The sequence below is a fragment of the Saccostrea cucullata genome, unplaced genomic scaffold, assembly GCF_032062105.1.
Source record: "Saccostrea cucullata isolate Sc308-1 unplaced genomic scaffold, CSIRO_AGI_Scuc_v1 ctg553, whole genome shotgun sequence".
Classification (NCBI taxonomy): domain Eukaryota; kingdom Metazoa; phylum Mollusca; class Bivalvia; order Ostreida; family Ostreidae; genus Saccostrea; species Saccostrea cuccullata.
Genome location: NW_026927384.1, coordinates 67,305 through 81,395, shown reverse-complemented (window position 1 = coordinate 81,395; position 14,091 = coordinate 67,305). Strand labels below are relative to the sequence as shown.

The 14,091-nt window shown below is 33.4% G+C and overlaps 1 protein-coding gene across 1 annotated transcript in view; it reads left to right on the top strand.

Annotated features, from left to right (window-relative positions):
• Positions 1-11,342: 11,342 nt before the first annotated feature.
• The window catches only part of LOC134274312 (uncharacterized), a 35,338-nt gene continuing 32,589 nt past the window's right edge, over positions 11,343-14,091 (top strand). The window contains exon 1 of the mRNA XM_062756586.1: positions 11,343-12,422. Coding sequence (XP_062612570.1) covers positions 11,343-12,422 — 1,080 coding nt within the window. The remainder of the gene's footprint in view (positions 12,423-14,091) is intronic.

Below are 14,091 nucleotides of genomic sequence, written 5' to 3'. Positions count from 1 at the left end.
TACTAGTAGAACTTTTCATTATCAGCACCTATATTCATTGCATATTCAATATAAGAAGGATACATAGAGATAACGAACAGTATTCAACCTCAAAGTCCATATTAAACAATACAAATAAGAGCAGAGCAAACACCGACCCCCGAAACATCAGAGGTGGGATAAGGTGCCATGGAGAAGTGAGCTTCTTCGGTTGACCGGTTACACCCGCCGTGTGCTTATTATCATGATCAGGAAATAAGGGGAAAACCGTCGTCAATTTATTGTATAAATAATGGACTTACAATTAGTATGAAAACGTCAGTCACCATTTGACTCAATGATAAATTGTATTTGCTGACAAGGTCATTGTATCGACAATAGAACAAAGACTATATTACTGGTATAAAAGAATTATATACTCTTTTAAGTCCGTATTTGTATATTGTAGTTAATCAATTTTCACATATACAGGTAGACATCAGGCAAGTAGCATCGTTTTTGAAAGTGGGGGGGGGGGGCAACCAGAGAATTTTTTTCCTGACTTGTAAAAGTTGACAAGCAAAAAAAAAAAAAGGGAAAATGCCCAAACTTGAAAATCTTATTTCGTGGGGGAAGGGATGGGCGGTGGGGGTGGGTGGTGGGTGGTAGTGGTCCACGTTTTTCAAGCCCAAGGTCCTTTCACTTCCAATCTTTTGCGTAAAATACTACATTTAATTGATATCACTATACTGTGGGTAAGAGGGGGGGGGGACCAACCTTTCAATGGACATTTTCAATAGTGTGGAAAAAAGAGGGGCAGTCCCCCCGACCCTCCTGTTGCTAAGTGCATGAACATTTCAAATCGCCATTGTATATCCACGAAAGGCAAGCATCACCTTTGCATTTCAAAATTGAAAGTTAATCAACAAATCTTTTTTTTTAAAAATCAAGAGGTATCCAAACATTAATTTAGAGAAATTTGCATGTTTATATTATCTTGTATAGAAGATTTTCTATTATTCAATTATTATGTAATTATAATGAATAGTGAAAATATATTGTGCTATCATTATAAGACACCACAATATTTCATAACACTCTAATCAACATTGGCATCTAAGGCTTTATTATACAAAATCCTATTTCTGTGTATTTTTATTTCTTAGTATTTTTTTTTATTAAAGGTACAAAACAAACTGTCTATTAGATCCTTTCTATGACTAAAAATCCTTGACACATCTTAATATATAATTATTTAAATAATTCCATGAAAAATTTTTATTTTCAAGTTTCATTTTGTGACATTTCTAGTTAAATAGAAATGTCAAAGCCAAATATATGGTGTGTTTTTGATAATATCAGATAACTAAAATAAAAGACAAATTAAACGTCAAAGTATTTAATTTGAAAATGTGGGATTATTCAAGTTTAAAATTACTAAAAATAATTATTTGGCTTTAAATAACATGTTTATCTTTTCAACTTTAAGCTCATGTGTACGCCATATAGCTTTCAGAGTTATCTTTGATGAATAAAGAGCAGGTATCCTTAAAATCTGTAAACTGTTCAAGTTCGTGTATATCAAAAAAAAAAACCCCACATGTATCTTGATTCGATTATTGGTCGGTAGGCATAGTAAAATATTGAAAAATTAATAAACATTTTTTCAAGTCATCTGTAAAATATAGTACCGGTATATCTATCTTAGCTATTGTAGTCTAAACATTCAAACTGGCGCTTAAAATTTTCTCGTGTTCAACTCTGAATATTTTAATCAACCGCCAATAATATGTCCAATGCTAGACCAAAAGTTTAACTTCCGGGGGTATTTTAAAGGGACAGGTTAGAGGACAAAAGAACGCTATGATTTAATAGAGGAACCCCCCCCCCCGAAAAAAATGCTGATTGAGGTTAGATACACTTGTTGATATCCCTTTCGTTATACCATGTATCGGTTTGGTGATAAGTCTTACACTCATCATACATGGTCAAAGTTCCAAATGATTATAGCTGTTGATTTATTTGTATCTCTATGTTTTACAAGTAAGGTTCCAAATTTCCCAAAATTTGAATGGTAATGGTAAAAAAATGTATAATAAAACAATCTCTTATTTTCCTGTCTCTAATAACCTTTCCGATATCAAATTAAGTTCTCATTTTGCTGGTACTTTTGCTGGGCGCATAAAAGTATTGTAGAAATATGTATGCAACAAAGTTCTACATAAAGTATACGAACTTTACCTTTCATGTTTACAAAATTTGTCTTAACTTTAACCTGTTTAACAGTATGAAGAATTTGATAAACTCTTCATGGGCTGCTTTTAAAATATTGAATCAGCTATCTTTGAGACACAATATTCAAGAAATATCTGTTTGTTATTTGTTTTGGTACTATATATTTACATCACTCCATAATTTTTTTTAGGACTTTGCATCCCTTAAAACGACATTTTTCTAACATCGAAAATTTGTGATTCGAAACTAAGAAAATAACAATGGTATTAGTTAGTTTAGATTTCATAATTTCAAGTACGTAAAAAGCTAAACTTATAATATTTATCCTAGCTTTGATGAAGTAGTCAGTCTGGACCAACAAATTTTTTAGATGCATTTCTTCGCAGACTTTTTTATATAACTTGCGCTTGTTCAATAATGTTGGGCCATTATTAAAATTATAAATACTGTAAGTCGTTTTAATTCCACGGTGTTAAAATTTTATGATTTATCAAAAAGTTCCAATCGCGATGGTTTTAATTTCACGCTGTGAGAAATCAATTTGAATTTAGTATAAGCATTTGAACATTAAAAAAAAAACTAATGATAGTACTCATGATGGGTTTAATTTCGCGGAAAAATAATGAATCGCGAACATAGTGAAATTATAACCATCGTGATTATTTGCATATATACAGTATTGTGGAAAGTAAATTTAAAAGATCGACTTTTGCAAAAATTTATTAGTAAAAAATGACTGTTTATTCTACGGTAGGGCAGATTGAGGGGGGGGGGGGTAATAAATTCTTAGAAAGAGAAATTGACCAAAAAATTAACATAAATATATATGAAACCAACAATACAACTTTTTCTTTTACAGGAGGATAAATGCGTCTTCGTCCACTTGGGCACAGGACGTGATCCTCGTCACGTGTGACCTTAATTGTGACAACCCCACCCAGCAATTCTGTCAAGTCAGCTTGTGTGGGAACTGTATTAATAAACATGTAGAAAGTCTGAAGTCTCAAACACCAAACATTGTTCCTTTTAAAGACAGAAGAGAACGGTTCATATTCTCCTCTTGAGGGACATTGCCAACAGTGTGGTGTCCCCGTCTGCTTCATATTTCTCAAAGGTCCCCACAGCCGCCATAGATATGGCAGCGACTGTACAACAGATTAAAGAAGAAATCAGGAAAGAAACAACGGAAGAAATTGAGTCTCTTATTTCAGGATTCGCCCTAAGTGGAGCAGACATTGATCAGAAGATATCTAACTTGACTGAAACATTTAAAACAATGGAGAGAGGGCGAGAAAATCTGAGAAAAACCTGGCACACAGAAGTAGACAACATTTTCGACACACTACAATCAACCATTAGGAAAATGAAGGATAGAAAACTCATGGCTCTCAAAGCACATCAGTCCAGGCCTCAGGATTCCGGGACAAAATTTGAATGCATAACAAATGAAAACATGAAAATACTGAAGTCCAATAATGTGTCTGATGTTACAATCTACAAATCAGAGTTTAAGGATTTCAGGTATATTCCTACTAATATTGATGCGAAGATTCTTTAAACAGCAACACAGTCCAGGGGATAGAACACAGTTTAGAGTTAGCAAAATACAAAGCTACACTGACACAGACATCACCATCCAGTCTGACAGATGAAGTCTCCATTTTATCTGTTAGTAAATTATCCGCCGAAGTTAAAGTAATTGCTTGCATTTCTACAGGAATAGAATTTTTAGGTTCCATTATCTCTACTGGAACAAATGAAGTTTGGGCTTGTGGTGAAGAAAAATTTGACATACATGGATATATGAAGAACAAGATCACCACCGAATGTGTACCAGGTCCTGTTGATACAGTGACCAGGAAGGGAAAACTGAAAAACAGTGATTACATTGTCAGACCGGGGGGGGGGGGGGGGGTTAGAGCCATTGATCACTTTACCTCGGGGATGGTATTCGGATGGACTGTGTTGTACCAGATCAGGGGACTTAGTCGTTAGAATACTCCTAGTGGAATTTACAAAATAGTCCGCTATCAGAGTCAGACAGCAATACAAGAAATAGATAAAGATGACCGTGGACAAAATATAGTTAAAGGTGGGAAAATCGGAGTTTTTGTTAAGGGGAATAATAACGGGGATATTTGGATGCCGATACAGTGATAGTGATGGACAGAAGAGGGAGAGTCCGATTCCGTTATGATAGTACACCAGCCAGGAAGAATAATTCATTCGAACTCTTAATTGTCCCTTGCTACAAACTCACTGAGTGAGACATCATAAAAGTGATATTAATAATGACTGTCTACATATCTTAGATCAGATTGGACAATATCAAAGATTTGTTGACAATTGTGGACTACTGAGACCTGCTGGATTGAGTGGGGACAGAGAGGGGAAGTTGTGGGCAGGGTGTGATACAGGTGATATAAATGTGATCCAGTACATGGATGAAAAGAATTCTCCACTTCGATACGTGCATATTATACCGATGTTACTTTTTAATTAAGATAAAATTAAAATAAAATTTAGTTAACGAACCGAGTACTTAGATCAAGATTCTTAATAACATTAAAGGTTTGAACTTATAATGAAAGGATATTTTACTCATCATATTTTATTTCATTATAAAATAAAAGTATTACAGATTTCAATGGATTGAATTCAAGCCATGACATTCTTAAGTGTCAATGTTTCTTTAAGAGGCTGATACATTAACCATTACACCAAACAACTTGTAACAAGTAGTGGTATGAGATATGACCTTTGAATAACTGGACTTCAAATATTCCTCAAAAAGTTATCAGTTGATTTATAAAGTGTATTTCTAGGTAAAGTGAGTCATTTGTTCAATGAAAAATGCATAATTTTATGCAGATTTTGAATATATACTTCATAGAGACCAACTCATTTAAAAATAAAACTATTAAAAAAAATGTTTGCCCTCTTTTGTGCGTGCATGCTATTTCAATATAATTTCATAGACAAATAAAGTCAATATTTGTGAGATTGTTTCAACAAATTTATTGTGACATATTTTGAGTATGGCGTAAGTTACAGAATCAAATAGAGACCTTAGGACTCTATATAACATCACAAAACAATTTCAGAAGAAGCTCAACGATTAAAGCTAAGAATGCGTAGGGAACAAGAGTTAGCAAGAGTTAGCTAAAGAGCTGAAATGAAAATTTCTGCTCTGTGCTCAATAAAGACGATTATGAAAACGCATCAGAAATTTACTGATGTTTGTTTGTTTGTTTACTGTTTAACGTCCCTATCGATAATTTTCATGCTTATTGAGACGCCACCACTTGTCGATGGAGAGCTGCAAATTTAAATCTATACTCGGCACTAAGGGCCATTGAGCAGTGAGGGATCTTTTTCGTGCCAGCACCAACTGCTGCGAGGCGGGACCTCGGTTTATACGGTCTCATCCGAAGAAATGGTCTCCACGTCCCACAGTGGGATTCGAACCCATAACGTAAGGATCAACTCCTTATTTCACGACTCTAGAGCAGATGCTCCAACCACTACGCCACGCATAAATTAATTGAGATGGAACAACACAGTTTAATTGTTCAGAAATAACAGAGGAGGAAAACAGGTCTCTATTTGAAAATGATGAACAATAAAAACAGCAAGGTCTGATAGCATAAATGCTGAAATAATTAAAGAAAGTGAAGATATTAGTGTCAGTCGACTACTCACTCTCTTTAACAAGATCTTGATATAGAGGAGAAAGTGGTTAAACAGTGGAAGTCATTACAAGTTAATCAGTTTTCAGGTACAAGAAATAGATAACGATAAACATGAACTTCATCAGTTTGGAGCAGGAAACGAACAGTTTTATCAAAGGCGAATAAAAATGGTGATAGTTGTGCCTCTGATTTAAATATTTCGATTGATAGCTTTGGATGTGACAGGCAGAGTCTGATTTCAGTACAACGGTAAAAAAGTCAATTGCACACACAGGATATGGTCCACATATTGCAGTCCTTTTTTAAAGGACAGTAACTTGTTATTATTATTATAGGTGATATAAATAATGATTGTCTTTGTATTCTAGATCAAAAGGGACAGTTGTTAAAATATGTTGAGAATTGTGGACTTTTAGATCGAATGTGAAAGGGAGAGCATGTAAAAGTAACTGCGATTCAAAGTGTGCAATAAAAAACTTCAGATCTTCTTGAGATACAGATGGTAGTAAAAAATTTGAAGCCCTTCACCGGCATACGGTGAAGTCTCCATATGAGTGAAAAATTCTCGAGAGGGATGTTAAACAATATACAATCAATCAATCAATCAATCAAATCTTCAGTATATATAGGAAAGGCAAATAGAAGCATCATCTTTGCGTTTTCTAACTAAAATTGATAAATAAATATATTTTAGGTTTAAAAATCTAGAAGTATCCAGGCATGAATTTAGAAATTTGCATGGTTTTTTTTTTATTTATTTGATATTCTGGGTCTTTCATTCCTTTATTTTGTATATGAAGGATATGGAGATAACCAACAGTATTAAATCTCAAAGTCCATAAAACAATACAAAATAGAAGCAGAGCATACACAGACCTAAAAAAAAAATCAGAGGTGGGATCAGGTGCCATAGAAGAGTGAGCATCTCCTGCCGACCGGTTACACCCGCCGTGTGCTCTTTTTCATGATCGGGAAATAACAGTAAAAATACGTCGTCAATTTAGTGCATAAATAATGGACAAAGTATGAAAAACATCAGTCAGCATTTGAATCAATGATAAATTGTATTTGCTGACAAAGTCATTGTATTGACCATAGGATGTACGAAATGATGACTTTAAACGAGATTGCTGATATTCTTGTTTTATCAACATGTTTGTCAATAATTTTCCTCGTTTTAGAAATTGCTCATACGTAGAGCACCCTCTTGCGTATCGAATTAACTTAGATATATAAACTTCTTATGCAGGTGATTAAGGTATATTGCTGATAAGTAAGGGAAGTTGACAATAGAAAAGTTAAAGTAATCACGTTTGTTATCGAGTTTGGTTGTTAGATTACCATTAACGCCATTTTCAAGTAAAATATCCAAGTATGAAACAAATGTGTCAGACTCTGTGGTATCGTTTATTTCAATCTCAAGAGGCTATATCGTATCGACATAGGAATGGAAACTACCATTGTTAATACACATTGTAAAAATCTTGTTTTGTCATTATAAAACATTACAAATATCTTATAATTTTATATCACACTAATTAGCTTGAGTTTATATATGCTTTAATTTTTCTAAAAAGTCCCATTTCCCTGAATACATGGATTCTTCATTTTTTAAGTCGTGTATTTTTTTTTAAATTATAGGGTACGAATGTCAACTTTTTTTTATAAAACCCTTTCTAAGACTACAAAGAACCTTGACACATATTATGCTGTATAAAATAAAAAAATATTCTATGTAAAGTTTTCAATTTTAAGATTCACGTGAAATTTATCATTTAAGGTTATCCGATCCTCAGGTTCTGAAAATCAGGCATTAAGTAATTGAAAATGCTCACAAAGATGTCTCTAAATTCTCAAATTAAAATGTATTTACCCACGGTATTTCTTTAATTTTCATCTTTAAATTTAATCATATTATATAGGAAAAATTAGTAAATCTCAAATAATTTTTCAGGAAATGCGATTTGAACTACCTACTGCATATTTTTAAATTGATAATTGATCAAGATATACATTTTAGGAATAAAAATCATAGGTATCCAGGCTTTTAAAGAAAATTGCATGAATTTTACACTTATTTGGTACTTTACTTTATCCTGCTTACTTCCATCCTTTCATAATGCATAGTGTATGAAGTGTTTCCTTTCAAAGAAAACACCGTAAATCACTTCTAATTTCAAATCATGCTTATAAGCATTGGTAAATAAGGCTAAATTAAAAGAAATTTGATTTTTTTTAAATATGCAAGTTTTACTTAATTTTATGAGGTACAAATGTCAACTTTTTCAATACCATTTGTTAAAACTTTACGAACATTGAATCACACGTAGAGGCATAAAATAAAATTTGTTGCATGAAAAAATTTCAATTTCAAGCTGTATTTTAAGACTTTTTGAATTAAATTATAAAATAAAGAGTTATCGTTCCTGGCTGAGAATCGTATATCCTTAATAATAATGTTAAAACTGTATATATGGCGTATTTGTAATAAGTTCAGATAACTAAAATAAAAGCGATGATTCTATTTGGTTTTTAATCATTTAAGGAATGAATTTAATAGCTACCCATTTTATACGGTATAAACTGGGTTGGGGCAGTTTACGCTTTATAAACCGCGAAGCGGTTTATAAAAAAGCGTAAACTGTTCCAACCCAGTTTTTACCGTATAAAATGGGTAGCTATTAAATTCATTGCTTATAATTTAATTTTCATTCAATTGATATAAGAATAAAAGATCATTGTTCTAACAAAATGACTTCAATTTATACAAAATTTGAATGTAACGTCAGGCGGATTGATACATTTTTGACGCAGGTCATTGTGGCGAAGGCAACCCATTTTATACGATATAAAGTAAATTTTTTTTATCCAATCAAATACAGCGTTACAACCAGAATTAAATTATAACTTTATATAATGATAGAACATTTCTGTACTTACACAATTCATATCAATCCCTTTTCAAAGATCTTAAAAATTTACAACAAAATCCAATTTACTATCGAATCCACATTTAAATATTTGAATATTCACTGCACTCTCCTACTCTGAACATGCAGGTTTCATCTGCGTTCATAGAACTATAGACGCAACTGCTCCTGCTATGAGTGAAATTGCTCTTTCACATTCTTTTGTACCAATCGCATCATCTCGGGTCTTTCCGTCAAAGGTCGGATAAACAACCTCGAATGTATTAACATCACCGGATGTTAAAAATTTATACATTTCCTGTTTATTCAAATATAGGATAGACGGAGTTAGAAGTCCCTTCTATAGCATATTTTAGGTAAAATCATTACACTGAATAAAGTTTAACTCCATATTCCACAGATAAAAGGTGCCCATGCATTTATTTCAAAGATCGTGAAAAAGGAGGGTTGTCATGGAAGCTACTATATACATTCGAGGTCGTTTTTCCGCTAGCCGGAAAGGCCCGAGAAGTTGCGATTGTCGTTGGTACAAGCTCTACTTCACTTTTATCGAGTGTTGAGAAATATATATATGAAATGTTTCGTAAAAGGAATAAATATAAGTTTTTAATAATATTTTTTGGAAAAAAAAGAAATTCATAACAATTTAAAATTGCAGATTTTTATCTTTAAAAATTTTATTTTGTCAATGTATTTAATTGTATAATAAACTTTTTCAAAATTGAAGAGAACTGTCATATTTTAATATTTTTCTTATCATTTTTTGCATATTTGTACAAAGAACGATAACTCTTTACATTTGGGTGATAAAACATTCAGAAATGTCTGTTTGAAGAACGATTTCAGCTCTTAAAAATAATTAGAAAAACTTAAAATAGCACAGAATAACATTCTGAAATTATAATCATTATTAAAATATTCCCTTTTTTCATCATAAGGTTTAATTATTGATTTTTGTCAGAGGGTTTAAATAACGTTGGTCGATGACGTCACAATTGCATCAAAACAAAAAATAAGAGAATATGACGACAGTGCAGCTTCTATCCAGATAACTGTATGTAAGAAGCAAATACTGTACAATTTGTTTGTGATTTATTAGAGAAAAGGTGCAATGATCAGGAATACTAGTTTTATAGCTGTGTGTTTTTCTTTACTGGAGACAACAAGCCACGTCCTTATAAATGTACGCCAGGATTTCCTCTGATATTCTTGATAACATCAAAGAATGCAAATATAAGTTAACGCTAACGCGCTTCATGGAATATGCCAGCAGAGCAATTGCTATTCATAACGCCATGTTCACTAAATAACGTTGTTTCTTTTTAAATAATAGGCAAGGTTGAGTAGAAATGTGAGATTATTCAAGTTCAAAATCATTATAAATTTTTATTTGATTTTTCATAAAATTCATCATGTATATCTACACTCAATCTACTTTTTTAGCTCGGATACATGGCATAGCTTTAAGAGTTACCGTTACTGGCTCAGAAAAGGGTATTCTTAAGACTTGTCAGTACAAGTATATTATATTAAAAAAACATGTATCTTGATTCGATTATTCGTCGGTAAGAATAGTAAATTATTGGTAACAATTTTTCTCAACAGTCATCTGTAAAATATAATATATTTAACTTAGCTAATGTAGATTAAACTGCTAAAACTGGAAATTATAATGATCTTGTGTTCATATCTGAATCACACGCCTAGAATCTTAATTCCCCCCCTCCCCCAATATGTCCAATACTAAACCGAAAGTTAAACTTCCGGGGCATTTCAAAAGGACAGGTTATAGGACAAAGGAACGCAATAACTTAAACAAGAAATAATCAAGAAAAAATTGCTGATTGAGGTTAGGTACATCTGCTCTTATTACAGTCGTTTTATACTCGATCAACATAATGGTTGTGCATCAATAAAATCGTTCAAAGAGAAATTGAATTAAAAAAAAATTGCATTATTATACATAAATCTAACAGGACAACTTTTTACAGTAGGAAGATGGCGACTCCATCAACTTGGGCACAGGACGTGATCACGTGTGATCTTTGTGACAACCCCACCCACCAATTCTGCAACAGCTGCCCAATCAGTCTGTGTGGGAGCTGTATTAATAAACATATAGAAAGTCTGAAGTCTGAAACGCATGACATTGTTCCTTTTAAAGACAGAAGAGAACGGCTCGTATTCTCCTCATGTGCTTCTCATCCAAACCAGAAATGTGAGGGACATTGCCAACAGTGTGATGTCCCCGTCTGCTTCAGATGTCTCACAGGTCCCCACTGTGGCCATACTGTCAAAGATATGTCAGAGATGGTACAACAGATGAAAGAAGAAATCAAAAAAGAAACCGAGGAAATTGAGAATTTTATTTCAAGATTTGCTATAAGTGGAGCAAACGTTGATCAAAAAGTATCTAACATGATCGAAACATTTAAAACAATGGAGAAAGAGGGAAAAAAATCTTAGAAAAACCTGGCATGAAGAAGTGGACAACATTTTCGACACACTTCAATCAACCATTAGTAAAATGAAGGATAGAAGACTCACAGCTCTCAGTTCACATCAGTCCAGACTTAAGGATTCAGGAATAAAATTACAAAATATAATGAAAGAAAACAAGAAAATATTGAGGTCCAATAAAGTATCTGATGCTAGGAGCTACAAATCAGAATTAAAAGAATTCAGGGATATTCCAATAGATGTTGATATAGATATGCCTTCCTTAAATAGCAACACAGTTCAGGGGAGAGAACTCAGCATAGAATTAGGAGAATACAAGGCTACACTGACACAGACTCCCATATCCAGTCTGACAGATGAAGTGTCCATTTTATCAGATAGAAAATTTTTGGACAAAGCTAATGTTATTGCTAGGATTCCGTCTGGAATAAAGCCTTTAGGTCCCATTTTGTGTACACGAACCAATGAAGCTTGGGCTTGTGGTAAAGACAAATTCATAAGACGTTTTGACTTACGTGGATCTTTGAAGGACAAGGTCGCCACCGACTGTAAATCGAATCCGACTGACATTTCAATGACCAGACAGGGAGAACTGATTTACAGTGATTATGACAGCAGAACAGTGAATATGTTCAGACAGAGGAGGATAGAGACACTGATTACTCTACCTCGGGGATGGCATCCATGTTTACTGTTTCTTACGAGATCAGAAGATGTACTTGTTAGCATGCATACTGCTGATAGAAGTCATTACAAAATAGTCCGTTATCATGGACAGAGAGCAATACAAAAAATAGAGAAAGATAACCTCGGACAATATATATTCAAAGGTGGGAAAGTAGGGGTTTGTGTGGTGGAGAATAATAATGGGGACATATGTGCTTCTGATCTGAATGCCAATACAGTGATAGTGATGAACAGAAGAGGGAGAGTCCGATTCCGTTATGATGGTACACCAGCCAGGAGGATTAGACAATTCAAACCTGCGCACATTGCTGTCGACTCACTGAGTCAGATTATTATAAATGACTTTAATAACGGCTGTCTTCAAATCCTAAATCTGAATGGACAGTTTCTAAGATGCATTGCCGATTTTGGACTTCAATATCCTGTTCGACTGAATGTGGACAGGGAGGGAAGATTGTGGGTAGGGTGTCAAGAATCAGGTGATGTAAAAGTGATCCAGTACATGGAATAAAACAAGCATTCTCTATAATACGAGCACAAGGGTTGTCCCTAAAAGTCATAGACAGAAAAAAAGTTTAATGTGTCTTTGCTGAATTATTTTTTTTCTTGTGATATGTTATAATAAAGTCAACAATTTATGATCATGCAATTTAAGTTTCATGATAATATCACATTTAATGAGAAAACAATAAAAAAAATGAAGAAAGCATGTAAGTTTATATTGGTAAAAGGAAGTAAGCATAATTTACCTCTCGTTTATGAAAGGTCAGATATTAAAGATTCTTATAGTACTCTGTTTTACAATATTATGGTTACCATGGCAACGAAATATGGTTACGAACACAAAAATGGCGTATTTTGTGTAAATTGTGTTTTCGTTAAAAGAAAAAAACAGTTTTGTTAAATTACTTTGTGAAAGACAAATATTTCAATTTTACAAAAGTTTGCTTTTGCTGTTTTGACCGTCAGTAGTTTAAGACGCCTACACAGGACTGAATTCTGATTGGCTAAGAGGATCACGTAGTCAATAGTGGGGGATAGATGGTCAAGATATTAGGACCCTGGGGGGATAGGGGTCAACTCAGTGGATCCCCCTGAGGGTGATAGCCGGGTAAAGGGCGTGCATCGACCTGGGATGGGTTGGCTGGATCAAATGAGTACAAAGTGTAAGACCTGAGATTTATAGCCGGCCTAAAACTTGGCAGTGATTCAAATTATGACGTCATCCTAGATTTTCATTGCACGTTCTCGGCGCGCTCTTCCTGCCCATCAGCGGTCCGCAGGTGTTGATCTGCACGTTCTCGGCACTCGCTTCCCGCCAAAGGACACCTGGTCTATACCTATGGTACAGATTCAACTTTCGGCAGCTCCCTGCTTCACATTTGCGCATGCGCATTGCGACTTCCGCTTTCCCTTTGGATCTTGAACCGGTGAAAATTCACAGTCATGATTCTGCTAGTTATTTTCTGTGTGGTATGTTTATTTTTAATCAGATTCTAAATCCTATTTCTTAAATAGGTTTTTCTAAAACTTTTTAGTGTTTTCCCATTGAAAATAAAATCTATTTGAGCATTTAATGCAATATTATGTGCAACAGTTATTATACAATGCTATACTTAAAAATTTGATGAAAAAAAATTAGTTGTAAGGTAGTTATCTAAATAGTTATTATTAAATGTTTATTCATATTAGTATGACACTTTTTTATTGATTTTATTTGGGTTATTGATGGGATACATATTTCTTTGGTTGGATTTAACATTTCTGAGTTAAAAATTACAGTACATGTAGCTATTTGATCTTAAAGTTTGCTTTCTTTAAAGTAAGTATGTTCAAAGTTGGCATTTTTATAGATGTATATTCATCCGAAGAGCTCTAGCGGTGTATACACCAGTCAATATTTTCTAGTTTACAAAAAATATAAACAACTGCAAGTAAATATTGTGATGTTAACATCAGGTCTAGTACGATCTCTTGATTTAGCTATATAGCTTTAAATAGCTGAAAAGCTTTATTCAGCTATTTAGAATAGCTTTATTCAGCTATTTATATACAGTTTTTCACAAAAATGTTTTTTGCTGAAAATAAACAAAAAGTCGCATGTATTTGACTCTTCATACATGTACTAT